The sequence below is a fragment of the Macaca nemestrina genome, chromosome 1 (genome assembly GCF_043159975.1).
Source record: "Macaca nemestrina isolate mMacNem1 chromosome 1, mMacNem.hap1, whole genome shotgun sequence".
Classification (NCBI taxonomy): Eukaryota; Metazoa; Chordata; class Mammalia; order Primates; family Cercopithecidae; genus Macaca; species Macaca nemestrina.
Genome location: NC_092125.1, coordinates 194,928,971 through 194,955,474, shown reverse-complemented (window position 1 = coordinate 194,955,474; position 26,504 = coordinate 194,928,971). Strand labels below are relative to the sequence as shown.

The following is a 26,504-nucleotide window of genomic DNA, read 5'->3' as shown; positions in this document are numbered from 1 at the left end:
CAGAAGCTCAAGTATGAGTAGTGTTCTGTGGCTAAGCTTGCTTTCCCTCCTTTCTGACTTCTAGGAATGATCCTTGTTCTGAACAGGATTTGAGGTAATGTAGGAAACTGCTCTCAATACAGAATTTTTAACTTGATTAAAAAATTGGAAAGAAGGGAAATCAGAGTAAGAAAATCAAGTGTGATCAGTATGAAGTTAGCATACAAAGGAAGTGCAGCAAGGCCCTGCCACCCGCTGAGAAGGGACTCAGGCGACAGCCAGAGGGGGGCCAGGCAATCAGGGGCATGTCACTAAGGTCAAAGGTGGGGCAGACCTTGGTCCCCTGCCCCCGTGGCCACCTTACCCAGGCCACCCCAATAGCGTGAACTGTCCTACAAGGTCACCATACCTAGGGAAGATGGGGGGCGGTTTCTCAATGCTGGTGTTTGGTGAGCCCAAGAGTGCTCAGACTTTACTGTCCTCCCTAACAGGCATCTGGGGCACAGGGATGCTGACCCTTGAACTCCTAACTGGGATTGGAATTCAGGTCCCTTGGGAACACTGGGCACCTAGGGACATGAGGGCAGGACTGGCCACAGCCAGGTTTCCCTTAGAAACAGACTGGTTGAATTAATGAACTGAACAAATGAACCGATGTGTTTTGCCCCAAAGAAAAATGAGCTTTGTCCTGGGTGGAGTGATTGCCTTTGAAAAGCCATCAAGGCCACCTGCCAACAGCCGAGAGCTGAGCTGCTGTGTTCCTGGCTAACTCTGGCCCTTCCAGTCCTCCTCTGGGTCTGCCCCAGTCCTGCAAGCTCATGGCCAGGGTGATAATGATGGCGGCAACACCATGGTCCTCGCTGCTCTTCCTGGGGCAGGAGGGCCCCAAGGACTGATAAGCCAAATCCAGGGCTGCCCTCCACTGCTTTTCTGCCCTGCGACTTTTCTCTAGGTCCTTTCCTCCAAGCAATGTGGGGACGTGTACCGGAAAATGCCATAATTAATGGATGTTGCATAGAGTACACAAAAGGGTCCAGTGGTAGGAATAATTACCTTCTTACCAAAAAGAATCAAACTGCTTCCAAGTAACATAACTGAGTTACAGAACAAATCTAAAAAGTATTTATGGCCTGGCACGGTGGTTCATGCCTGTAATCCCAGCACTTTGGAAGGCCAAGGCGGGTAGATCACTTGAGGTCAGGAGTTCAAAAGCAGCCTGACCAACATGGTGAAACCCCTTCTCTACTAAAAATACAAAAATCAGCCGGGCATGGTGATGTGCACCTGTAATCCTAGCTACTCTGGAGGCTGAGACACAAGAACCCCTTGGGCCAAGTGCAGTGGCTCACGCCTGTAATCCCAGCACTTTGGTAGGCCAAAGCAGATGGATCATTAAGGTCAGGAGTTTGAGACCAGCCTGGCCAACATGGTGAAACCCCATCTCCACTAAAAACACAAAAATTAGCTGGGCATGGTGGCACACGCCTGTAATCCCAGTTACTTGGAAGACTGAGGCGGGAGAATTGCTTGAGCCTGGGAGGCGGAGGTTGCAGTGAGCCGAGATCCACCACTGCACTCCAGCCCAGGTGACAAGAGTTAGACTCTGTCTCAAAAAATAAATAAAAGAATCACTTGAACCTGGAAGACGGAGGTTGCAGTGAGCCAAGACTGTGCCGCAGCACTCCAGCCTGGGTGACAGAGTAAGACTCTATCTCAAAAAAAATAAGTAAATAAACAAAAATAAAAAATAAAAAGTATTGGCCGTGCACAGTGGCTCATGCCTGTAATCCCAGCACTTTGGGAGGTAAAGGCAGGCAGATCACTTGAGGTCAGGAGTTCAAGACCAGCCTGACCAACATAGCAAACCCTGTCTCTACTAAAAATACAAAATTTAACCAGGCAGTGGTGGCACATATCTGTAGTCCCAGCTACTTGGGAGGCTGAGGCAAGAGAATCGCTTGAACCTAGGAGGCAGAGGCTGCAGTGAGCCAAGATCACACCACTGCACTCCAATCTGGGTGACAGAGCAAGACTCCATCTCTAAATAAATAAATAAATAAATATTTAAAAATTTAAAAAGTATTTATAGGAACACAAAAATACGCACCATCCAACTAGATAAAATGTCTAGCATCCAATCAAAAATTATCAGGTATATTGTCAGGTACAGTGGCTCACACCTGTAATCCCAGCACTTTGGGAGGCCAAGGCAGGCCGATCTCCTGAGGTCAGGCCTCACCAACATGGTGCAACCCCGTCCCTACTAAAAATACAAAAATTAGCTGGGCTTGCTGGCGGGCACCTGTAATCCCAGCTACTCTGGAGGCTGAGACAGGAGAAATGCTTGAACCCAGGAGGCGGAGGTTGCAGTGAACCAAGATCATGCCATTGCACTCCAGCCTGGACAACAGAGCAAGACTCTGTCGAAAGAAAGAGGGGTGGGGGTAGAGAGAGAGAGAGAAGAGAGGAGAGGAGAGGAGAGGAAAGGAGAGGAGAGGAGAGGAGAGGAGAGGAGAGGAGAGGAGAGGAGAGGAGAGGAGAGGAGAGGAGAGGGGAGAGGAGAGGAGAAGAGAGGAGAAATTTAAAAATAAATAAATAAATAAATGGACCGGGCATGGTGGCTCATGCTTATAATCCCAGCACTTTGGGAGGCCGAGGCCAGTGGATCACCTGAGGTCAGGAGTTTGAGACCAGCCTGGCCAGCATGATAAAACGCTGTCTCTACTAAAAATACAAAAATTAGCTGGGTATGGTGGCACATGCCTGTAGTCCCAGCTACTCGGGAGACTGAGGCAGGAGAATAGCTTGAACCCAGTGGAAGTTGTAGTGAGCCGAGATCGCACCACTGCACTCTAGCCTGGGTGACAGAGCGAGACTCCATCTCAAAAAACAAAAATAAATAAATAAATAAAGCAAAAACTGATAGAACCACAGGAGAAACAGACAAATGCATTACTATAATCAGAGATTTCAATAATCCTCTCTCAATAATCTATAGAAAAAGTAGACAGAAAATCAGAAGACAACATAGTCAACCAAATGGACCTAATTGACATTTATACAATATTCTACCCAACAACGGATCACACATTATTTTCAAATGTACAAAGAACACTTACCAACATAGGCCATATTCTGGACCATAAAACAAATCTTAAAACATTTAAAAGGATTCAAGTCACACAAAGTTTGTTCTCTAACCACAGTTTTTTTCCTTTTTTTTTTTTTTAGACGGAATCTTGCTCTGAAGCCCAGGCTGGAGTGCAGTGGCATGATCACAGCTCACTGAAGCCTCGACTTCCCAGGCTCAGGTGATTTTCCTACTTCAGCCTCCTGAATAGCTGGGACTACAGGTGTGCACCACCAAGCTAATTTTTGTTTTTGTTTTTTTTAATTTTTTTATTTTTTAAATTATTATTATTATTATTGAGATGGAGTCTCACTCTTTTACCCAAGCTGGAGTACAGTGGCACAATCTCAGCTCACTGTAACCTCTGCCTCCCGGGTTCAAGCGATTCTCCTGCCTTAGACTCCTGAGTAGCTTGGATTACAGGTGCGCACCACCACCTTGCTAATTTTTTTGTATTTTTAATAGAGACGGGGTTTCACCATGTTGGTCAGGCTGGTCTCGAACTTCTGACCTGATGATCCGCCCACTTCAGCCTCCAAAAGTGCTGGGATTACAGGCGTGAGCCACCACACCTGACCTTTGTTTTTTTTTAAAGATGGGGTTTAACCATGTTGCCCAGGCTGGTCTTGAACTCCTGGGCTCAAGTGATCTGCCCACCTCAGCCTCCCAAAGTGCTAGGATTACAGGCGTGAGCCACCATGCCCAGCCTCTAAACACAGTTAAACTAGATATTAACTATAGAACATCTTTGGAAAAATACACAAATATTTGAAAACTGAATAACACATTTTAAATAACCCATGTGTCAAAGAAAACATCAAAAGGGAAATTAGCAAGTACAGACAACATAATAATCTATGTAGAAAATCTAATGGAATCTACAAAAAGCTTCTAGAAGTAATAAGTGAGTTTAGCAAGGTTGGAAGACACAAGATCTATATACAAAATATACCAAAAAAAATTATATTTTCATGTGGTACAATGAAGAATGAGAAACAGAAATTTTTTTTTTTTTTTTTTTTTTTTGAGATAGAGTTTCGCTCTTGTCACCCAGGCTAGAGTGCAATGGCACTATCTCAGCTCACTGCAACTTCCGCCTCCTGGGTTCAAGCCATTCTCCTACCTCAGCCTCCTAAATAGCTGGGATTACAGGCCCCCGCCACCACGCCCAGCTAATTTTTGTCTTTTTAGTAGAGATGGGGTTTCACTATGTTGGCCAGGCTGGTCTCGAACTCCTGACCTCAGGCAATCCACCTGCCTCGGCCTCCCAAAGTGCTGGGATTACAGGCATGAGCCACCATGCCTGGCTGAGAAATAGAAATTTTAAAAACATTACCATTTCTAATATGTCAAAAATATGACATATATAGAGATAAATCTGACCAAAAGCTCTGCAAGACATAAACACTGAAAACTAAAAAACATGCTGAGAGGAATTTTGAAAGACCGAAATAAATAGAAAGGTATACCTTGTTCAACATGGGTTGGAAGATTCAATACTGTTAAAATGTCAGTTTTCCCCAAGTTGGTCTATAGATTCAATGCAATCCAAATCCCAGCAGATTTTTTTTTTTTTTTTTAGAAACTGACAAACTAAGTTATATGGAAATGCAAAGGATTTAGAATAACCACAAACATTGTGAAAAAGAGTAAAGTTGGAGTGGTAGCCCTTCCTGATTTCATGACTAACAAGTCATGAAAACTACAGTAACCAAGATATGTGGTATTGGTGTAAAGATATACAAATACATAAGTGGAACAGAATAGAACCTCCAGAGATTAACACACTCATATATACAAACGACTTCAACAAAGATACAAAAGCAATTCGTATTTTCAACAAAGATACTAAAGCAATTCAATGGAGAAAGGACTGTCTTTTCAACAAATGATGTTAGAACAGACATCCACATGACTTCAGTCCTTTCCTTGCAAAACAAAAAACCAGACGATACACCTAAATGGAAAGCCTAAAATAATAAAACTTCTAGGAAAGAACATAGAAGAAATCTTGGTGATTTTGTGTTAGGTAAAAATTATTTGATACGGGCTGGGCGTGGTGGCTCATGCCTGTAATCCCAGCACTTTGGGAGGCCAAGGTGGGTGAATCACGAGGTCAGGAGTTTGAGACCCGTCTGACCAACATAGTGAAACTCCATCTCTACTAAAAATACAAAAAACATTAACTGGGTGTGGTACTGCATGCCTGTAATCCCAAGTACTCGGAGGCTGAGGCACAAGAATTGCTTGAACCTGGGAGGTGGAGGTTGCAGTGAGCCGAAAGCATGCCATTTCACTCCAGCCTGGGTGACAGAGACTCTGTCTCAAGATAAAAGAAACAAAAACGACTGGGCACAGTGGCTCAGGCTGGGCATGGTTGCTCACGCCTCTAATCCCAGCACTTTGGGAGGCCAAGACAGGTGGATCATGAGGTCAGGAGTTCAAGACCAGCCTGGCGAACATAATGAAACCCTGTCTCTACTAAAAATACAAAAAATTAGCCAGGCATGGTGGCGGGCACCTGTAATCCCAGCTACTTGGGAGTCTGGAGCAGGAGAATTGCTTGAATCCAGGAGGCAAAGGTTGCAGTGAGCCGAGATCATTCCATTGCACTCCAGCTCGGGCAACAGTGTTAGACTCCAACCCCCCAAAAAAACAAACTTACAGCTAACATTACACTTTGTGGCGAAAGACTAATTGCTTTCTGCCTAAGTTTGGAAACAAGGCAAGAACATCTGTTCTCTTCACTCTTAATCAGCATAGTGCTTGAAGTGCTAGCCAATACAATAAGGCAAGAAAAAGAAACAAAAGGCATACAGATTGGAAAGGAAGATATAAACTGTCCCTATTTATAGATGACATGATGATTTGCAGATGACATGAAAAATCCCAAGGAATCTAAAACAAAACAAAAACCCTACTACTAAGTGAGTTCAGCAAGGTTGCAAGGTATAAGAAATAACATGCACAGGCCGGGTGTGGTGGCTCATGCCTATAATCCCAACACTTTGGGAGGCCGAGGTGGGCGGATCGCGGGTCAGGAGATCAAGACCATCCTGGCTAACACAGTGAAACCCTGTCTCTACTAAAACTACAAAAAATTAGCCAGGCGTGGTGGCAGGTGCCTGTAGTCCCAGCTACTCGGGAGGCTGAGGCAGGAGAATGGTGTGATCCTGGGAGGCAGAGCTTGCAGTGAGCGGAGATCGCGCCACTGCACTCCAGCCTGGCCAACAGAGTGAGACTCCATCTCAAAAAAAAAAAAAAGAATAATATGCACAAATCAATTGTGTTTCTGTATACTAGCAATGAACATATGGACACTGAAATTTAAAATACAACACCATTTAGGAGATATAAATAAAAGACACTCTTCATAGATTGAAACACTCAATATAGAAAATATATCAGTTCTCCCCAAATTGATGTACAGATTTAAGGCAACTCCTATCAAAATTCCAACAAGAATTTCTATAGCTATAAACAGAATTATTCTAATGCTTATATAGAAAGGCAAAGGAATTAAAGAATAAAGTGGGAGGAATCATTCTCATTTCAAAACTTATTATACAGCTACAGTAAGCAAGCCTATGTAGTTTTGGTGGAGGGATAGACATAGAGATTGATAGAATAAAAAGAACCCAGAATAGCCCCCACATAACTACAGGCAACTGATTTTTTTATAATGGTGCAAAAGCAATTCAATGAAGGAGGAAAAAGTCCTTTCAAGGAATTGTTCTAGCGTAACTGGATATCTTCAGGCCAAACAAACAAAACAGACCTCAAACTCAAAATGGGTTGCATATTTAAAAGTAAAGGCCAGGCATGGTCGCTCACGCCTATAATCCCAGCACTTTGGGAGGCCAAGGCGGGCAGATTACCTGAGGTCAGGAGTTCGAGACTAGCCTGGCCAACATGGCAAAACCCCGTCTCCACTAAAAATACAAAAATTAGCCAGGCGTGTTGGTGGGCACCTGTAATCCCAGCTACTCAGGAGGCTGAGGCTGGAGAATTGCTTGAACCTGGGAGGTGAAGGTTGCAGTGAGCCGAGATCACGCTATTGCACTCCAGCCTGGGTGACAAGAGCGGAACTCTGTCTCAAAATAAATAAATAAATAAAATCAAAGAAAAAAAAAGTAAAGCATAAGGCCTGGTGCAGTGGCTCATGCCTGTAATCCCAACACTTTAGGAGGCCAAAGCCGGAGGATCACTTGAGCACAGGAGTTCGAGGCTGCAGGCTGCAGTAACCTACGATGGTGCCACTGCATTCCAGCCTAGGCAACCAAGTGAGACCCTGTCTCTAAAAGTGAACAAACAAATAAATAAATGTAAAGCATAAAACTATAACTTTTAGAAGATAACATTGGAAAAAATCTTCAGGACTTAAGGTTCAGTGAAAAGTTTGTAAGACATAACCCCAAAAGCACCATTCATAAATGGAAAAATTGATGTTAGACTTCATGAAAATTTAAAATTCATGTTCTCTGAAAGACCTTGGTAAGAGGATAAAAAGACAAGCTACAGACTGGGTGAAAATATTTATAAACTACATATTCAGCTAAGGGCTAGCATCTAGAATATACACACAACCCTCACAATTCAACAGTTAAAAAATGTCAGAAAATGGGCAAAAAACATGAAGAGACATTTCACTAAAGAAGATAGACAGATGACAGATAAGCACATAAAAAGATATTCAACAATGCCTCTCAGAATGTCCCTCCAAATTTGAAAAAAAAAAAAAAAAGATATTCAACATCATTAGCCATTAGGAAATGCAAATTAAGACCATGATCAGCTGGGCGCAGTGGCTCATGCCTGTAATCCCAGCACTTTGGGAGGCCAAGGCAGGCGGATCACCTGAGGTCAGGAGTTTGAGACCAGCCTGACCAACATGGACAAACCTCGTCTCTACTAAAAATACAAAATTAGCCAGGTGTGATGGTGCACGAGTAATCCCAGCTACTTGGGAGGCTGAGGCAGGAGAATCACTTGAACCCAGGAGGTGGAGGTTGCTGTGAGCTGAGATCGCACCACTGCACTCCAGCCTGGGCAACAAGGGTGAAACTCTGTCTCAAAATAAACAAACCAAAAAAAGACCATGATCAGATATCACTACCCACTTAGGAGTGAAATGGGAAAAGTTCCCTCGTTCTCCTTGCAGGGCGTGCGATGGGGGTGTGGTTCGCTTCTTCAGTGCCCCGCTGCTCAGACCTCTGGGGGAGTATTCATATGGGCAGGCTGTGGGGCTCTGACCCCATGGCAGTGTCTAGGGTTGAATTTACAGCTGAAGCCCCGGTGGGCACATGTTACAGGGTACTCTTTTAGTTTAGGCATCCATAGGTGGCTTCTGTTAGTCAGCTCAGTTTACTTCTGCCTTATTTCCAGGTCAGAGAGCTTTCCGTAATCCCAGGGTTCTTGCCTTGGTGTACAGGAAGAATTGGATGGATCACACGTGGGCTTGGAGAATGAGTACAAGGTTTTATTGAGTGGAAGTAGCTCTCAGCAGATCGGGGAGCCAGAAGGGAGATGGTTTTCCCCTGGAGTCAGGCCACTTGGCAGCCAGGGATCTCCTCTGACTGCCCCAGCCAAACTCCGCATCCTTCTGCTGGTCAGTGGCCTGCTGGCCTGCTGGCGTCTGTCCTGTCATCTTCTGCCGATGTGTTCCTCTCCACATCCAGCCACTTGTGTGTCTGCCAGCTAGGGTCTCAGGGTTTTTATAGGCACAGGATGGGTGCGTGGCAAGTCAGGGTGGTATTGGGGAATGCAACATTTGGGCAGGAAAACAAAAATGTCTGTCCTCATGTAGGTCTGTGGGCACAGGCCTGGAGGTGGAGCCCTAGCCAGGCACTATGCCCTCCTCTACCCAGCACTTCCCTTCCCCCCTTCCAGATCATGAACACAGGTAAAATAACAAATCATGACAACATCAAATGCTGAATGTGAATAATTTAGGCATTGCTAGGGTGAATGTAAAATGGGAGAGACATTCTAGAAAATATTCTTTAAATGTTTACTATCTAAAGAATTCTCTTTAAAAATTCACCTGTAGGCCGGATGCGGTGGCTCACGCTTGTAATCCCAGCACTTTGGGAGGTCAAGGCGGGCGGATCACAAGGTCAGAAGATCGAGACCATCCTGGCTAACACGGTGAAACCCCATCTCTACTAAAAATACAAAAAAATTAGCCAGGCGCGGTGGCGGGCGCCTGTAGTCCCAGCTACTCAGGAGGCTGAGGTAGGAGAATGTCATGATCCCGGGAGGCGGAGCTTGCAGTGAGCCAAGATAGTGCCACTGCACTCCAGCCAGGGGGACAGAGCAACACTCCGTCTCAAAAAAAAAAAAGAAAAAAAATTCACTTGTAATCCCAGCACTTTGGGAGGCAGAGGTGGGCGGATCACAAGGTCAGGAGTTCAAGACCAGCCTGGCCAACATGGTGAAACCCCATCTCTACTAAAAATACAAAAGTTAGCTGGGTGTGGTGGCGGGCACCTGTAACCCCAGCTACTCGGGAGGCTGAGGCGGGAGAATCGTTTGAACCTGGGAAGCGGAGGTTGCAGTGAGCCGAGATCACGCCATTGCACTCCAGCCTGGGTGACAGGGCGAGATTCTATCTCAAAATAAATAAATAAAATAAAATAAAATTTAAAAATAAAATATGCCACTATGATATGATCCAACAACTGTGTCTTTGGACATTTATCTTAGAGAATGAAAACTCTGTTCACAAAACCCCATACTTATGTTCATAAAAACGTATACACAAGTGTTTAGAGTGGTGTCATTCCTAATAGCCAGAAGCTGAAAACAACGCAGATGACTTCATTGAGTGAATGGTTAAACAAGCGATGCTATACCCATTTTATGGAATAAATACTGGGCAATAAAAAGCAATAAACTATTGACATATACAACAACCTAGATGAATCCCCGGAGAATTACGCTGAGTGAAGAAAATCAATCCCTCAACGGTATATGCTGGATTATTCCATTTATACAATATTCTTCAGATGACAAAATTATAGAAATGGAGAACAGATTCGTAGTTGCCAGAGGTAAAGGAGGGTGGGACAGAAAACTATATAGCTATAAAAAGACATCATGAGGGATCCATATGGTTTGAAAATGTTTTGTACCCTGACTGTATCAACGTGGGTGTCCTAGTTGTGACACAGTACTAATGTTTTGCAAGATGTCACCATTGAGGATCGCTGGTTTAAAGGGTACGTAAGACCTCTAGGCATTATTTCTAACAACTGCATGTAAATCTACAATTATCTCAAAATTAAAAGTTTAATTTAAAAAATGCTTCCAATAAATAAACAAATGGATGGATGGGAGTTCTAATATTTTCTTCCCATGCCATAATGGATCATCTTAGGCACACCCAGTTTTAGAGATCACTAACATATGCTGCTTGTACCTACCCAGTCTTAGAGCCCCTTTGGTTATTCTCTACATTCTCTTAAAGTTGTCTTTCTTAAATGCAAATCTGATCATGCTACTTCTCAAAATCATTAGTCTGACATATAAGGGCCTTCATGATCTGGCTTTAGGCCTTTACTCAAATACGTACCTATACACCAAACTACTTGTAGTTTTCTTTATTCTTTTTCTTTTTTTTTCTTTTTGAGACAGAGTCTCGCTCTGTTGCCCAGGCTGGAGTGTGGAGTGCGGTGGCACAATCTTGGCTCACTGTAATCTCCACCCGCTAGGTTCAAGCGATTCTGGTGCCTCAGCCCCCTGAGTAGCTGGGATTACAGGAGTGAGCCACCACGCCCAGCTAATTTTTGTATTTTTGGTAGAGACAGGGTTTCACCATATTGGCCAGGCTGGTCTCCAACTCCTGGCCTCAAGTGATCCACCCTCCTCAGCCTCCCAAAGTGCTGGGATTACAGGCAGGAGCACCTGGCATACTTGCAATTTGAATTATGCAAAACCCTGTGTTTAGTGTGAGATACCTGAGGACAGGCACAATGACTTGTCTTTGCTTGCCGATAGTATCTCTAATTCAATGATCTCTAAGGCTTAGTGTGTTCCTAGCACATATGAGGAGTGCAATAAATCCTGACTTAAAGAAGCCTATTATAAGTGTGTTGTCCTTTGCTTGTAATCCTGAGAGCCCAGAGGTATTGATTCTGTGTTACCTCAGAACACTGACCTGCAATCACTCCTGCCAGGTACACCAGCCCCACACGGAGGCCTTTGTGGACCATTTCCAATGGAATACCCAAAACAAGCTGCATACAAAGATTCCCCAAGATGTGCTGAACTCTGCAAAGACAAACAACAGTTGTCACATATTATAACTAAACCCAGCAGTTATTTCCCTGGGAGATGAACAGACTTTCATGTGTTTTCTCTAGTTAAGGATTTGCTTAACTAGAATTCCATTTTCTAATTTTTCTTAGCAGACAACTCTTTTTTTCTTTTTCTTTTTTCTGTGCGTGTGTGTGTGTGTGTGTGTGTGTGTGTGTGTGTGTGTGTGTGACAGTCTTGCTGTGTCTCCCAGCCAGGAGTGCAGTGGTGCAATCTCTGCTCACCACAACCTCTGCCTCAGGGGTTCAAGTAATTCTCATGCCTCAGCCTCCCAAGTAGCTGGGATTACAGGCATATGCCACCACTCCTGGCTAATTTTTTTTTCTTTTCTTTTTTTGAGACGGAGTTTATCTCTTGTTGCCCAAACTGGAGTGCAATGGCATGATCTTGGCTCACTGCAACCTCCACCTCCCAGGTTCAAGCAATTCTCCTGCTTCAGCCTCCCTAGTAGCTGAGATTACAGGTGCCTGCAACCACGCCCAGCTTATTTTTTTTCTTTTCTTTTCTTTTCTTTTTTTTTTTGAGACGGAGTTTATCTCTTGTTGCCCAGGCTGAAGTGCAATGGCATGATCACGGCTCACTGCAACCTCTGCCTCCCAAGTTCAAGCGATTCTCCTGCCCCAGCCTCCTGAGTAGCTGTGATTACAGGCATGTGCTACCACACCCAGCTAATTTTGCATTTTTAATAGAGACAGGGTTTCTCCATGTTGGTCAGGCTGGTCTCAAACTCCTGACGTCAGGTGATCTACCTGCCTTGGCCTCCCAAAGGCTGGGATTACAGTAGTGAGCCACCGTGCCCGGCCTAATTTTTGTATTTTTAGTAGAGACGAGGTTTCACCATGTTGGTCAGGCTGGTCTCAAACACCTGACCTCAGTGATCCACCCGCCTCAGCCTCCCAAAGTGCTGAGATTACAGGCATGAGCCACCGCACCTGGCCGATTTTTGTATTTCAAGTAGAGACAGCGTTTCACCATGTTGGCCAAGTTGGTCTTGAACTCCTGACCTCGGGTGATCTACCCACTTTGGCCTGGAAAAGTGCTGGGATTACAGGCATGAGCCACCATGCCTGGCCTCTCTGGGCGTCTTATGTGGGAAAAAAATAACCTCTGTTTAAGGCCCTGTTAGATATTTTTGGTACTTGCATCCAAAACATTCCTAATTTATATAATTCTATACATGGTATGTCCTACACAGCCTTGCAAAAAAAAAAAATTTTTTTTTTTTGAGGTGAAGTGTGCTCTGTCACCCAGGCTGGAGTGCAGTGGCACAATCCCAGCTCACTGCAACCTCTGCCCGTGCGCCACTATGCCCAGCTAATTTTTGTATTTTTAGTGGAAACAGGGTTTCACCATATTGGCCAGGCTGGTCTCGAACTCCTGACCTCATGATCCACCTGCCTCGGCCTCCCAAAGTGCTGGGATTACAAGTGTGAGCCACCGCACTTGGCCTTTTTTTTTTTTTTTTTTTTTTGAGACAGGGTTTCACTCCCTTCACCTAAGCTAGAGTGCAGTGTCTCGACTTTGACTCACTACATTTCCTTCTCCTGGGCCTAAGGATTCCTTAATCGTCCCACCTCAGCCTCCCCAGTAGCTGGGACTACAGGCACACACCCTGTGCCCATCTAATTTTCTTTTTTTAAATTTTTTTTTGGAGAGATGGGGGTTTCACCATGTCACCCAGTCTGGTTTTGAACTCCTGGGCTCAAGCAATCCACCCACCTCAGCCTCCAAAAGTGCTGGGATTATAGGTGTGAGCCACTGCTCCTGGCCGAAAATTTTTTTAAGTGTCTTACTATGTGTTAGGCACAGTGAAAATTATAGCCATTGTCTCATTTAATCACAACAACCTTATGAGGTATATTGTACCCAGCCTACTATATACTATAATACTGTACTGCCTTACATAGCTATTTAACTGACATGTTCCCTCTTATCATCTTAAAGTCCTTGTGTGCAGGAGCCATGTTTGCTCAGGATATACTTGTTAAATGGAAACTGAGCAATTGGTGATTTTGCCCCTGATTTGTCAAGCCTCTGAGCCATGTGTCCTGATGCCTATTTAGACACTAAGCAAAAGTGTCATCTTTTCTATTTTATTTATTTATTTTTTTTTTATTTTTATTTTATTATTTATTTATTTTTGAGATGGAGTCTCGAGCTGTCACCCAGGCTGGAGTGCAGTGGCATGATCTCGGTTCACTGCGACCTCTGCCTCCCGGGTTCACGCCATTCTCCTGCCTCAGCCTCCCAAGTAGCTGGGACTACAGGCGCCCACCACCACGCCTGGCTAATTTTTTTGTATTTTTAGTAGAGACAGGGTTTCACTGTGTTAGCCAGGATGGTCTTGATCTCCTGACCTTGTGATCCGCCCACCTCGGCCTGCCAAAGTGCTGGGATTACAGGCATGAGCCACTGCGCCCAGCCTCTATTTTATTTTTTATTTATTTTTAACTTTTATTTTTTTGTAGAGACATTCTCTATGTTGCCCAGGCTGGTCTCAGACTCCTGGACTCAAAGCAATCCTCCCTTGTCAGCCTCCCAAGTAGCTGGAACTGCAGGCACACACCACCACACCCCAGCTACAAGTTGTTTTCAAGTACAGGGCTGGGTAAACTGCATAGACAAGGTTGGCCCCACCTGAGGCCACAAGAGTTCACCAGATAGGTGGGGCCAACAGGGAGCTGCCCGCTATCTGCAGTGGGCATGGTGGATCACGGATGCTGAGTGAGTTCATGAAAGGCCATCAGCATTTAACAAACTATAGGCGGCTGGGCGCAGTGGCTCACACCTGTAATCCCAGCACTTTGGGAGGCTGAGGCAGGCGGATCACAAGGTCAGGAGATTGAGACCATCCTGGCCAACATGGTGAAATCCTGTCTCTACTAAAAATACAAAAATTAGCTGGGCCTGGTGGCACGTGCCTGTAATCCCAGCTACTCAGGAGGCTGAGGCAGGAGAATGGCTTAAACCAGGGAGCCAGAGGTTGCAGTGAGCCGAGATTGCACCACCGCACTCCAGCCTGGTAACAAAGCTAGACTGATCTCAAAAAAAAAAAAAAAGAAAAGAAACTATAGGCAAAACTAAATGGCAGTCACTGCATCTCCTATTACCAGTATTATTCCAGATGGATAACAGTATCATACATTCATCAATATGTTCATGAACTAAATTTATTTTGTTTTATTTTTGAGAGAGAGTCTCGCTGTATCACCTACTCTAGAGTGCAGTGGTGTGATCTCGGCTCACTGCAAACTCCACCTCCTGGGTTCAAGCAATTTTCCTGTCTCAGCCTCCTGAGTAGCTGGGATTACAAGCACACGCCACCACACTCAGCTAGTTTTTGTATTTTTAGTATAGACGGGGTTTTATCATATTGGTCAGGCTGGTCTTGAACTCCTGACCTCAGGTGATCTACCCGCCTTGGCCTCCTAAAGTGCTGGGATCACAGGCGTGAGCCACTGTGCCCGGCCATAAACTAAATTTTGTTTGATGTATGGTGATGGAGGAGGAGACTGGTGACTCAGCACCACCATTTTCATAGCCTAAAGAGGATATCTAACAACATTAGACAACTAGGGGAACATGCTTTTGGTTTTGCAATGATTTGGTCTCTTCTCATTAATATTCCTAAATAAATACTAATATTGGGCAGTTATAATGCAACATAAAGTATACTGGCCTTATGGGCACAGTGGCTCATGCCTGTAATCCCAGCACTTTGGGAGGCTGAGGCAGATGGATCACCTGAGGTCAGAGTTCGAGACTAGCCTAGCCAACATGGTGAAACTCCGTCTCTACTAAAAGTATAAAAATTAGCCCGGCCTGGTGGCAGGTGCCTGTAATCCCAGCTACTCAGGAGGCTGAGGCAGGAGAATCGCTTCAACCCAGGAGGCGGAGGTTGCAGTCAGCAGAGATCGCCCCACTGCACTCCAGCATGGCGACAAGAGTAAGACTCCATCTCAAAAAAAAAAAAAAAAAAAAGATATACTGGCCTTAGAGTTAGCACTAGTGGGCTGAGGTACTAGCTCTGCAACTTAGCTGTGTGACTTGGAGCAAGTTTTTTTTTTTTTACCAGGGGCTTAACTGTCATCGCTTACCCAGCATGTACCAGCATGTATGAGATAAACCTCCAGGCTTCCTCCCTCTTCTCAGGACTGTAGATAAAGGGACTCTCCAAGATGCCTGTGTCCAAGGTGATCCACTGTTTCTGAGGCTTCCACACAGCATAGTAAATAAACACTGCCAGCTGACGGAGGGAGCAGACATGAGTGTTAACCACACTGTCTCCAGAGAGGGGCCCCATTCAGGCCCATGGGCAGTAACTGTTTCAGATGATTCAGCTCTCAAGTGGGCCACACCACAGAGCCAGAAGATGACATGAAATACACTTCTTCACCATCCCCCGCTGTGATGGTTTCCACCATACCCCACTTCCTCTGATGGTTGGGAGCAGTGCTAGCTCATATTGTAAGGAAGACTTTCTGAACCCCTTTTGCCCTGCTCTTGGACCCCCTGCTCTCTGGCACTACGTTCTCTACTACCCTGTCACTCTTAAATACCCACTGCCCTCGTCGTCACACCAACTGATCTTTCATTTACAACTTCCTATGAAAGTAGGTCAATGCTGGCTTCCGAATAATAGAGCAGGGAAAGGGAAAAATAGTCACTTGCAAGGGGAGAGACCTGGCAAACCCTCCCTTAACCAAGGGATGGAGGTGAATGTCCCAGTGATGCCATGTGATGTCCTCAACTTTCTGAGGCTATATGATGGGAAGAGCCCTTCACCTCCATGGTATTCTTCTCCCAAACTCATAACTCCAGTTAAATCACGAGAAAAGCATCAGTCAAACCCCAGCTGGGGGACATTCTACAGGATCCCTAGCCAGTCCCCCTCAAGACTATCAGAGTCATGAAAAACAGACTGAGAAGCTGCCATACATAGATCAGAGGAGCCTGGGAGACATGGCAGCTAAATGCAGTGGGTACCAGAGGAACAGAAAGAGCCCATTAATGAAGAAACTGGTAAAAATCCAGATAAATCTGGAGTTTAGTTAGGAATATGCCAATGGCACTTTCTTAGTTTTGACAAATGTACTATGGGGCCAGGTGCAGTGGCTCATGCCTATAATCCCAGCCCTTTGGGAGGCTGAGGCAGGCAGATCATCTGAGGTCAGGAGTTCAAGACCAGCCTGGCCAACATGGCGAAACCACGTCTCTACTAAAAATACAAAAAAAAAAAAAAAAAAAAAACTAGCCAGGCGTGGTGGTGCACACCTGTAATCACAGCTACTTGGGAGGCTGAGTCAGGAGAATCACTTGACCCTGAGAGTCAGAGGTTGCAGTGAGCTGAGATCATGCCACTGGCATTCCAGGCTGGGTGACAGAGCAACTCCATCTCAAATAAAAAAAAATACATATATATATACACACACACACACACACACACACACACACACTATGGAAATGTAATGTACTATATACAGAGATTATCCTGGGTTTGAAAAAAAAGAAAAACAATGCAATGTACTATGGAAATGCAGGATATAAACAATGGGAGAAACTGGGTGAGGAGCATACAGGAACTTTCTATTTTATCTAAAAGTTTATTTGAAAATGTTTAATTTAAAAATTGGTCTTTCTGTGAGAGGCAGGTGTCTCAGCACCTGCTCCATGAGCCTCCTATGGCAAACCACCCTCCTCCATAGCACTCACTATCTAGGCAATTGTGATTTGTACCACAAGAGCTTATCTCATTCTTCCCCATTCACCTGGAACAGACACACACACAGCTGATTGGAACACAAGACAACTCATAGGCCGGAAGGATAACAGGAGGGAGAAGCAGAAAAAGCAGATACAGACGCCTCAGATCCGAAGACTTCCCAGTTGCAAGCAGTCTCGCAATAAAATCCTGTGAAAACAATTAGAACTGTGCCCTTTCAACCAAAACAGACTTGACCACAGCATCTCCTGGGACGCTTACACCTTAGCCTTACCTTTATCTGAGCCATAAGAGGCTTGGTCCCTGCAACGGTTAATTTTGTGTGTCAACTTAGCTAGGCTATGCTACCCAGACATTTGCTTAAACATTATCCTAGGTGTTTTTGTGAGGGTGCGGTTTACACTAATATTTAAATCAGTAGTCTTTGAGTAAAGCCAGTTTCCCACCATACAATGGGTGAGCCTTGTCTAGTCAGTTGAAGGCCTTGCTAGAGAAAAGACTGTCCTCTGTTAGGGAAGGGAATTCTGCCAGCAGAACTCTACCTTTGGACTTGAATGGCAAGTCTTCCATGGGCCTCCAGCCTGCCAGCCTTCCCTGAAGATTTTGAACCTGCCAAGTCTCCATAATCATTTGAGCTAATTCCTTAAAATAAATATTAATCTCTCTTCCCCCAGGACACACACACCTATTGATTCTGTTTTTCTGAAGAACTCTTGACGAATACGGTTTGTGAAAAGGAAGCTGAGGCATCAGTGCATCAGTGGGAACTAAAAGGGTTCCATTAGGAACTGCCTAATGCCCCTGAAGTGCCACTCCACAGGCAGCCACGGTTGGCCAATTCCTTTATAGGACATCAAGTGTGGGGACATCAAGTGTTAGGACATCACGTGTTCCTTTATAGGACATCAAGTGTGGGGGAAAAAACTAGGTGCCGTGAGGTTCAGGGGAGCCTCATCCTGGCCCAGTGACTATGATGTGACCTTGGGAAAGTCATCCCACCTCTCTGAGACTTGCAGTCTTTTCTGGAAAACAAGAGGACTGGCTAGATCAGAGCCTGAAAACACATCACATATTGCCTGAAGTAGACATTGTTAAAGGATCTCGGTTTTTTCCTACTGAAATTCAGAAGCATTCTATAATAGTTCTAAACCTGGGGTCCCAGAAAGGCCTTACCAACCAGTCTCAATCGGTTCATGAGAGAAAGCCTATGTGCAAACCCAGGATGATTTGGTCCCTAAAGACCTCACGGCTAAAATGAAAGGAAGCCACTGAAACTGCAGCCACAGCTGGGCAGTTTTGTCTGACAAAGGAAACTCCACCTGGGTTGGCAGTGACCGTGAGTATAGGGAAAGCCTCAAAGGCAGCTGTGGGGAGGGCGGAGGCAGAGGTGAGGTGTGTGCTGTCCCCATCCCCGCCGAGCTCTCTCACACGTTCCCAGTCTCTTCTCTAGATCTAGATCTGACCCCTAGTTTGTTTGCAACTCCCCTGTGCCACTTACCCCATTGCCCACCCCGCTCCCCATTCACCTCGGCCAGGCTGATGGAGATGATGAACACAGGGGGCGGGAAGCAGTTAGCTCTCTCCAGGTATGTTCCTCGGGCCTTTTCAGGCAGCATCCATTTTGAGACGATCCTGTGGACCTTTCTACTCTTGGCACGATCTTTACCTCCCCCATCCTCTCTCATTTTCTCCTCTTCCTCCAGCTCTTCCTTCATCTCTCTCCCCATATTCAGATTCATGCTCTCCATCTCCAGATCATGAACAGCAGCCATTGTCCTGGGTTCTCCCTCCACCCCAGAAGGACATGAATCCCAGGGAACAGCAGGTGGCCCTAGGTCCTCAGGCTGTGGCTCTTCCCTGGGCTGTCTGGCGCAACCACCGCTTTCCAAGGCCTTTCCTGCATGTAAAGAGAAGACAGCTGAAGATGATCAAAATGATCTAAACCTCCTAAATGGCCCAAAATAAAGTTTTCCCTGTAATTGTTTTAAAAAGCATGAGCCAAAGAGCCAGATGACTGAGATTAAAACACAGCTCTACCACGTATCAGCTGTCAGTTAACATCAGGTAAATCACTTAATTAAATTCTCCAAGCCTCAAATTACATATTTCTTAAATTGTGGTGAAATACACATAAAATTTACCATTTTTGCCATTTAATTTTTTTTTTTTTTTTTTTTTTTTTTTTTGAGTCATTTTGCTCTTTGGCCCAGGCTGGAGTGCAATGGCGAGATCTCAGTTCACTGCAACCTCCGCCTCCTGGGTTCAAGCAATTCTTCTGCTTCACCCTCCCTGGCTAATTTTTGTATTTTCAGTAGAAACAGGATTTCACAATGTCGGCCAGGCTGGTCTTGAACTCCTGACCTGAAGTGATCCACCCGACTCAGCCTCCCAAAGTGCTGGGATTACAGGCATGAGCCACTACACCCGGCCTAGAATGTCCTTTTTTTATGGCTGAATGATGTTGCGTTGTATAGACATGCCACATTTTGTTTATCCACTCATCTGTTTATGGATATTTGGGTTGTTTCCACCTTTTGGCTATTGTGAATGAACATCCCTGTACAAGCTTTCTTTCTTTCCTTCCTTCCTTCCTTCCTTCCTTCCTTCCTTCCTCCCTCCCTCCCTCCCTCCCTCCCTCCTTCCCTCCCTCCCTCCTTCCCTCCTTCCCTCCTTCCTTTCTTTCTTTCTTTCTCTTTCTTTCTTTCTTTCTTTCTTTCTTTCTTTCTTTCTTTCTTTCTTTCTTTCTTTCTTTCTCTCTCTCTCTCTCTCTCTCTCTCTCTCTCTCTCTTTTCTTTTCTTTTCTTTTCTTTTCTTTTCTTTTCTTTTCTTTTCTTTTCTTTTCTTTTCTTTTCTTTTCTTTTCTTTTCTTTTCTTTTCTTTTCTTTTCTTTTCTTTCCGGAGTCTAGCTATGTCACCCAGGCTGGAATGCAGTGGCGCCATCTCAGTTCACCGCAAGCTCTGCCTCCCGGGTTCACGCCATTCTCCTGCCTCAGCCTCCCGAGTAGCTGGGACTACAGGCGCCCGCCACCTCGCCCGGCTAATTTTTTTTTTTTTTTGTATTTTTAGTAGAGACGGAGTTTCACCATATTAGCCAGGATGGTCTCCATCTCCTGGCCTCGTGATCCGCCGGTCTCGGCCTCCCAAAGTGCTGGGATTACAGGCGTGAGCCACTGCGCCCGGCACAAGTTTTCTTTAAACATCTGTTTCCAGTTTGAGGGGGAACATATACCTATGAGTGGAATTGCTGGGTCATATGGTAATTAATTCTATGTTTAACTTATGGGAAACCCTCAGATTCCATTTTAAACTGGGAATAATGATAGCACTTGCCTCATAACATCGCTGGGAAGCTTACTTGAGATAATGCAATAAAGCACTTAGAACAGTATCTGGGCAGAATCTGGGCCAGGCATGGTGGCTTAGCCTGTGATCCCATCACTTGAGCTCAGGAGTTTCAGACTAGCCTGGCCAACATGGTGAAACCCCGTCTCTACTAAAAATACAAAAACCAGCTGGGCATAGTGGCACGTGCCTGTACTTCCAACTATTTGGGAGGCTGAAGCAGGAGAATAACTTGCACCTGGGAGGCGGAGGTTGCAGTGAGCCAAATTCACACCACTGCACTCTAGACTGGGCCACGGAGTAAGACTCTGTCTCGAAAAAAAAAAAAAAAAAAAAAAAAGAACAGTATCTGGCACGTAGTAAACACCCTATAATTATTAGTTGTTATTGGCTATAGATGGATGAATGAGTTTTAGATGGATGGATGGATAGATGGAAGGGATGGAGCTGAGCCTGGGGCCTGTTTTCACACTGCCTGTTACTGGGAATCAGATCAAATTCTACTGATTTTCAAATGAAACTCATTAGGCAACTTTTCACATTAGAATAGGTTATATTCAATAAATTGAGGAAGAGACATCTCATTTTTCTTTTCCCCAGCAACTTTTCTGAAAATAAAGGCTTTTGCTCTCCCCTGCACTTTTCACCCACCCACTCACCCGCCTCCCAGAGTCAGACATTCAGTCCATAGATATAACTCTTTTCTTAATTTCCCTTGAAGACTGATGATTTTTTTCTAGTTTTTGCCACATCTCATAGTTGACGAAACTACAATGTGGATTTAAGATCAGCAGCTTTTAACCACAAATATTAAAGCATTTAAAAAATACGTTCAATTAGAGACAGTTCACATTGTACAAATCAACCTTATTGTAAATCTAAATATCATACATAATCACTTTATGAGGAAATACAATTCCACATTGTTAACAATACAACTGTATAAAAGGAGCTACAAAAATAAGGATTACATTTACCCTTATCTTGGGATTTCAACAGTTCCAGAAATTTTACAACTTCAGGACCACCATTTTAGGCATGTTAGTGCCTAAACATATTTGCTGTGCTGCAAAGATAGTTGACCCAATCGGTTTAGCCAAAACTCATTGCATGACTGTTTTCTGCCTTGCCTTGTGCGGTAAAGTAGACATGTAGTTCTAGCTACTTTAGGCTTTAGCACTAAATGAGCACACTGGTAGCAATTAGAAACATTTGGGGTTTTTTTATTTAACTTTTTTGAGACAAGGTCTCTCTCTGTCACCCAGGCTGTATTGCAGTGGCAGGATCACGGCTCATTGTAGCCTCTACCTCCCAGGCTCAAGTGAGCCTCCCACCTCAGCCTCCCAAGTAACTGGGACCACAAGCACACACGCCACCACACCCAGCTATTTTTTTCTATTTTGTTGAGATGGGATCTTCCTGTGTTACCCAGGTTAGTCTCAAACTCCCGGGCTCAAGCGATCCTCCCACCTCAGCCTCCCAAAGTGCTGGGATTAAAAGTGTGACCCACTGCACCCAGCCAACATTTTGGTTTTACCTCTCTTTTCAGTCAATTACTATCATCCTCCAACTTCCATACCTGTCCACCCTGTTTCCTGAGAACAGGGGCCTCTCTCTGATTTATCTTATCTCCAGTACCTGGTGCTATAATGCTCACAGGTGCTCCTTCCAGTCTCTGACATTTCCCTATCTCTCCTACTCACATTTATCTTCTGCCCCACTCCTGAATTTCTGAGGAAATATTACCTATCATATTGGTAACAATGAAAAAGACTTAGGCCGGGCACGGTGGCTCATGCCTGTGATACCAGCACTTTGGGAGGCCTCAGGTGGATCACCTGAAGTCAGGAGTTCAAGACCAGCCTGGCCAATATGGTGAAACCTGTCTCCATTAAAAATACAAAAATTAGCTGGGCATGGTGGCAAGCATCTGTAATCCCAGCTACTCATGAGGCTGAGGCAGGAGAATCACTTGAAACCAGGAGGCGGAGAGTTCAGTGAGCTGAGATCGTGCCATTGCACTCAACCCTGGGTGACAGGAGTGAAACTCCATCTCAAAAAAAAAGAAAACAAAAAAAGACTAATAATATCCCATATTTATGAGGTGTGTGGCAATAGGTGCAATGTATGAGGTATAAATTAATGCAGCCTTTTGGAAGGCAATTGGCCAATGTGTATAAACTATTAAAAGCATATACCTTTCAACAGAACCATCCAACTTCTAGAAATCCACCCTTCAAAGGTATTTGAGCACATACACAAAGGTATATTACAAGGCTATTCATGCAAAACTATTCACAGCAGTGAAGGATTATAAACAACCTAGATGGACTTCAGTGGGGTTGCTGTATTTTCTAACAGTTTTAATTCTTGGGTAGTTCTTCCTTACACTGCTGGAATCTATTCACCAGCTCCTGTGTCCAAGGTTTCCCTCCCCGGGGCCTCACAAAGCAAATCTAATCGAAGGTCATGTTGTCATTAATTTTGTCCTTCCTTGGGCGTGGCCTGTATATAAACTCCATGGGCTCTATAGGTCAAACTTGGGATACAGCGTCTAGAAACACACTTCAGATTATTTTTGGAAGCCCAATTGAATGGAGCAGGAGTCTCAAAGCAAAACAAGGATTACAACACATTCTAGTCTCAAATAAATATTCAAGCATCATCAGCTGTCCATTCTTTTACTTGGCACTTGAGTCCTCATTTATTGGGTGTCATTCACTGGGTTGAGATTTACTGCGCTGACTCTGCTTTCTTACTCACTAAGCAAACCTCCTACCTCTTATCTGCAGCAAGTTGTTGCCCACTGTTTTTTGAAAGGCCTCAAATACACAGATCAAAACTGGGTGGCACTGCTGTGAAAAGTTCTCATCCTACAGGTAGGGAACAACTAGGTAGATTGTTAGAACGTCTCTAGCCTTCTGTTTAAAAATGGAAATGTTCCTTATGCACACCAAGAACCAAAACCCTTTCATGGGTTCTGAGAATTGGGGAGTGGGAAAAAAGAACCAAAAGGTAAGCAAAACCTTTCCTTCGTGGTTGCCAAGTATTCTTTTTTTAAACAAAAAAAGTTTTTAACTTTATTATCATTATTATTATTATCATCATTTTGAGATGGTGGCCTCCCCATGTTGTCCAGCTGGTCTCAAACCCTTGAATTCAAGGGATCCTCCCTGCTTGACCTCTCAAAGCATTGAGATTACAGGTGTGAGAGAGCCTGTAATCCACAAGTATTCTCAAGAGGAAACATAGAATGATCCCACCTGGTCACAAGTACTCTTAAAAGGAAACACAGGGCCAGGTGTGGTGGCTCGTGCCTGTAATCCCAGCACTTTGGGAGGCCAAGGTGGGTGGGTCACAAGGTCAGGAGATCAAGACCATCCTGGCTAACACAGTGAAACTCCGTCTCTATTAAAAATACAAAAAAATTAGCCAGGCTGGTGGCAGGCGCCTGTAGTCCCAGCTACTCGGGAGGCTGAGGCAGGAGAATGGCGTGAACCCGGGTGGCAGAGCTTGCAGTGAGCTGAGATCGCCCACTGCACTCCAGCCTGGGTGACAGAGCGAGACTCCGTCTCAAAAACAAAAAAAAAAGGAAACACAGAAAGAACTGTCCTACTTCCTGACTTTGCCTGGAATAAGCATTACTTGTTAACAATGACAGAGCCAGTGTGTTGGCCAAAGACTTGAACGGGCAGGACTGTGCTCATTTACTCAGGACAGTTGACTACCTTTAAAAAAAAAAATATGTTGAAAAGACATTTCTTTTTTTTTTTTGAGATGGAGTTTTGCTCTTGTTGCCCAGGCTGGAGTGCAATGGTGCAATCTTGGCTCACCACAACCTCTACCTCCCAGGTTCAAGCAATTCTCCTGCCTCAGCCTCCCAAGTAGCTGGAGTTACAGGTGTGCACCACCATGCCTGGCTAATTTTGTATTATTAGTAGAGATGGGGTTTCACCATGTTGGTCAGGCTGGTCTCGAACTCCTGACCTCAAGTGATCCATCCACCTAGGCCTCATAAACTGCTGGGATTATAGGCGTAAACCACCATGCCCAGCCGAAAAGAGATTTCTATAAAGAGATTTACATAGGAGACTCCTGACATTTGCAAAAGATTTTTCCAGGCCTTTCAGATGCTCTAATGTACTACATACCACACAGTGCCTCCCAAAATTACATTGTAAAGTATAGCCAGGCCAGGCATGGTAGCTCACACCTGTAATCCCAGCACTTTGGGAGGCCGAGGCGGGCAGATCACTTGAGGTCAGGCATTCAAGACCAGCCTGGCCAACATGGTGAAACCCTGCCTCTACTAAAAATACAAAAATTAGCCGGCCGTGGTGTCATGCGCCTATAATCCCAGCTACTTGGGAGGCTGAGACAGGAGAATCTCTTGAACCCAGAAGGTGGAGGTTGCAGTAGGAGGCGGAGGTTGCAGTGAGCCGTGATTTTGACACTGCACTCCAGCCTGGGCGACAGAAACTCTGACTCAAAAGAAAAAAAAAAGGTTAATCTCTTTCTTGATGAGTAGCTTTGGCACTGGCTGATGCACTCACTAAACAACTGATACCAGGGATCTTAGACACGACTGAACTTGACACACCATGCCAGTTTATCCAAAATTTCTATTTGTAGCCAAAAAACAAAGTCACTGTCTTGTACCTCCTCCTTTCTCTTTGTTTATATCACTGGCACCAATGGACGATTTATTTTATGAATCTTTTCTACTCTGCAAACAAGAAACAAATATTTTAATCACTGCATGCAAACTACATAAAGGATAACAGTCATGTGAGATGTCCAGGCAGAGCGGTAGGCCTGGCTCACTAACAGGCAAAGCCAATCATTCAACTCATATTCATTCATAATAGGCCTTTGGGAGTAACTAGTAAATTACTGAAATTGCAAGTGTTGAATCTGCAAATGTCAAGGACTTTCAGTGTATTCTTTGACAACATGTATGTAGTCGTCATTTGTCAGTTTTCTTGGGGAATTTATCTTCTCCTGGTGGACAGCAGGAAACAGCTTATGTCCATTACAGACATTAACCATGCCCAATATTCACTTTCACATGTCCCGAGGCAGCTAGTCACCTACGCTTGACCAACCAGCTGCATTTGCTTAGGATTTCTGAGGCTGGAGGTGGGGATGGAAAAAATTCTTTACAGTGGTTGCAGCAGTGGCAGCAGTATCCAGTGTCCAGACAGCCTTGCCATTGGGGTCAGCATGGCATCCAGCGTCCAATGCCAGCTGTGGCTGTGATGAAGGCAGGAGCACTGGGCACTCGGCAGCAGCAGCACTGAGGCTGTCCTCATCTACCTGGCTCTGTGATGGGATTTGTTGTAATTCTAGGTACCTGGTCTCTCCGTGTTTTTGCTTATTTCCCAAGCCTTGTTTCTACAGCCTTCCAATGATTCTGTAACTTACTCAATGTGCTTTGAATAAAATTCATTTCCTGATTTAATTAGACAGAATCAGTTCCCATCTTTTGCAATCAAAAAACCTGACTAGGGCCGGGCACAGTGTCTCACACCTATAATCCCAGCACTTTGAGAGGCTGAGGCGGGCGGATCACCTGAGGTCAGGAGTTTGAGACCAGCCTGACCAATACTATGAAACCCAGTCTCTACTAAAAATACAAAAGTTAGCCGGGCATGGTGGCATGCGCCTGTAATCCCAGCTACTTGGGAGGCGAAGACAGGAGAATCACTTGAACCCAGGAGGCGGAGGTTGTAGTGAGCCGAGATTGCGCCATCGCACTCCAGCCTGGGCAACAACAGCGAAACTCCGTCTCCAAAAAAAAAAAAAAAAAGCTGACTAGGCTGGCACAGTGGCTTATGCCTGTAATCCTAGCACAGTGGGAGGCCAAGGTGGGAGGATTACTCGAACCCAGGAATTCAAGACCAGCCTGGGCAACATAGTGAAACCCTGTCTCTAAAAAAAAATTAAAATTTAGCTGGGCATAGTACCGTGCACCTGTGGTCCCCAACTACGTGGGAGGTTGAGGTAGGAGGATTG

General features: G+C 44.8%; 1 protein-coding gene across 5 annotated transcripts in view; it reads right to left on the bottom strand.

The window, feature by feature from the left end:
- The window catches only part of LOC105494768 (rhomboid like 2), a 58,081-nt gene that overhangs the window by 14,284 nt on the left and 17,293 nt on the right, over window positions 1–26,504 (bottom strand). For all 5 annotated transcript variants that reach the window (XM_011763540.3, XM_011763542.3, XM_071095803.1 and 2 more), the window contains exons 2-4: window positions 18,674–19,044; window positions 15,523–15,671; window positions 11,268–11,380 (exon numbers count right to left, since the gene is read on the bottom strand). In XM_011763540.3, coding sequence (XP_011761842.1) covers window positions 11,268–11,380; window positions 15,523–15,671; window positions 18,674–18,919 — 508 coding nt within the window. In that variant the 5' untranslated portion in view covers window positions 18,920–19,044. The remainder of the gene's footprint in view (window positions 1–11,267; window positions 11,381–15,522; window positions 15,672–18,673; window positions 19,045–26,504) is intronic.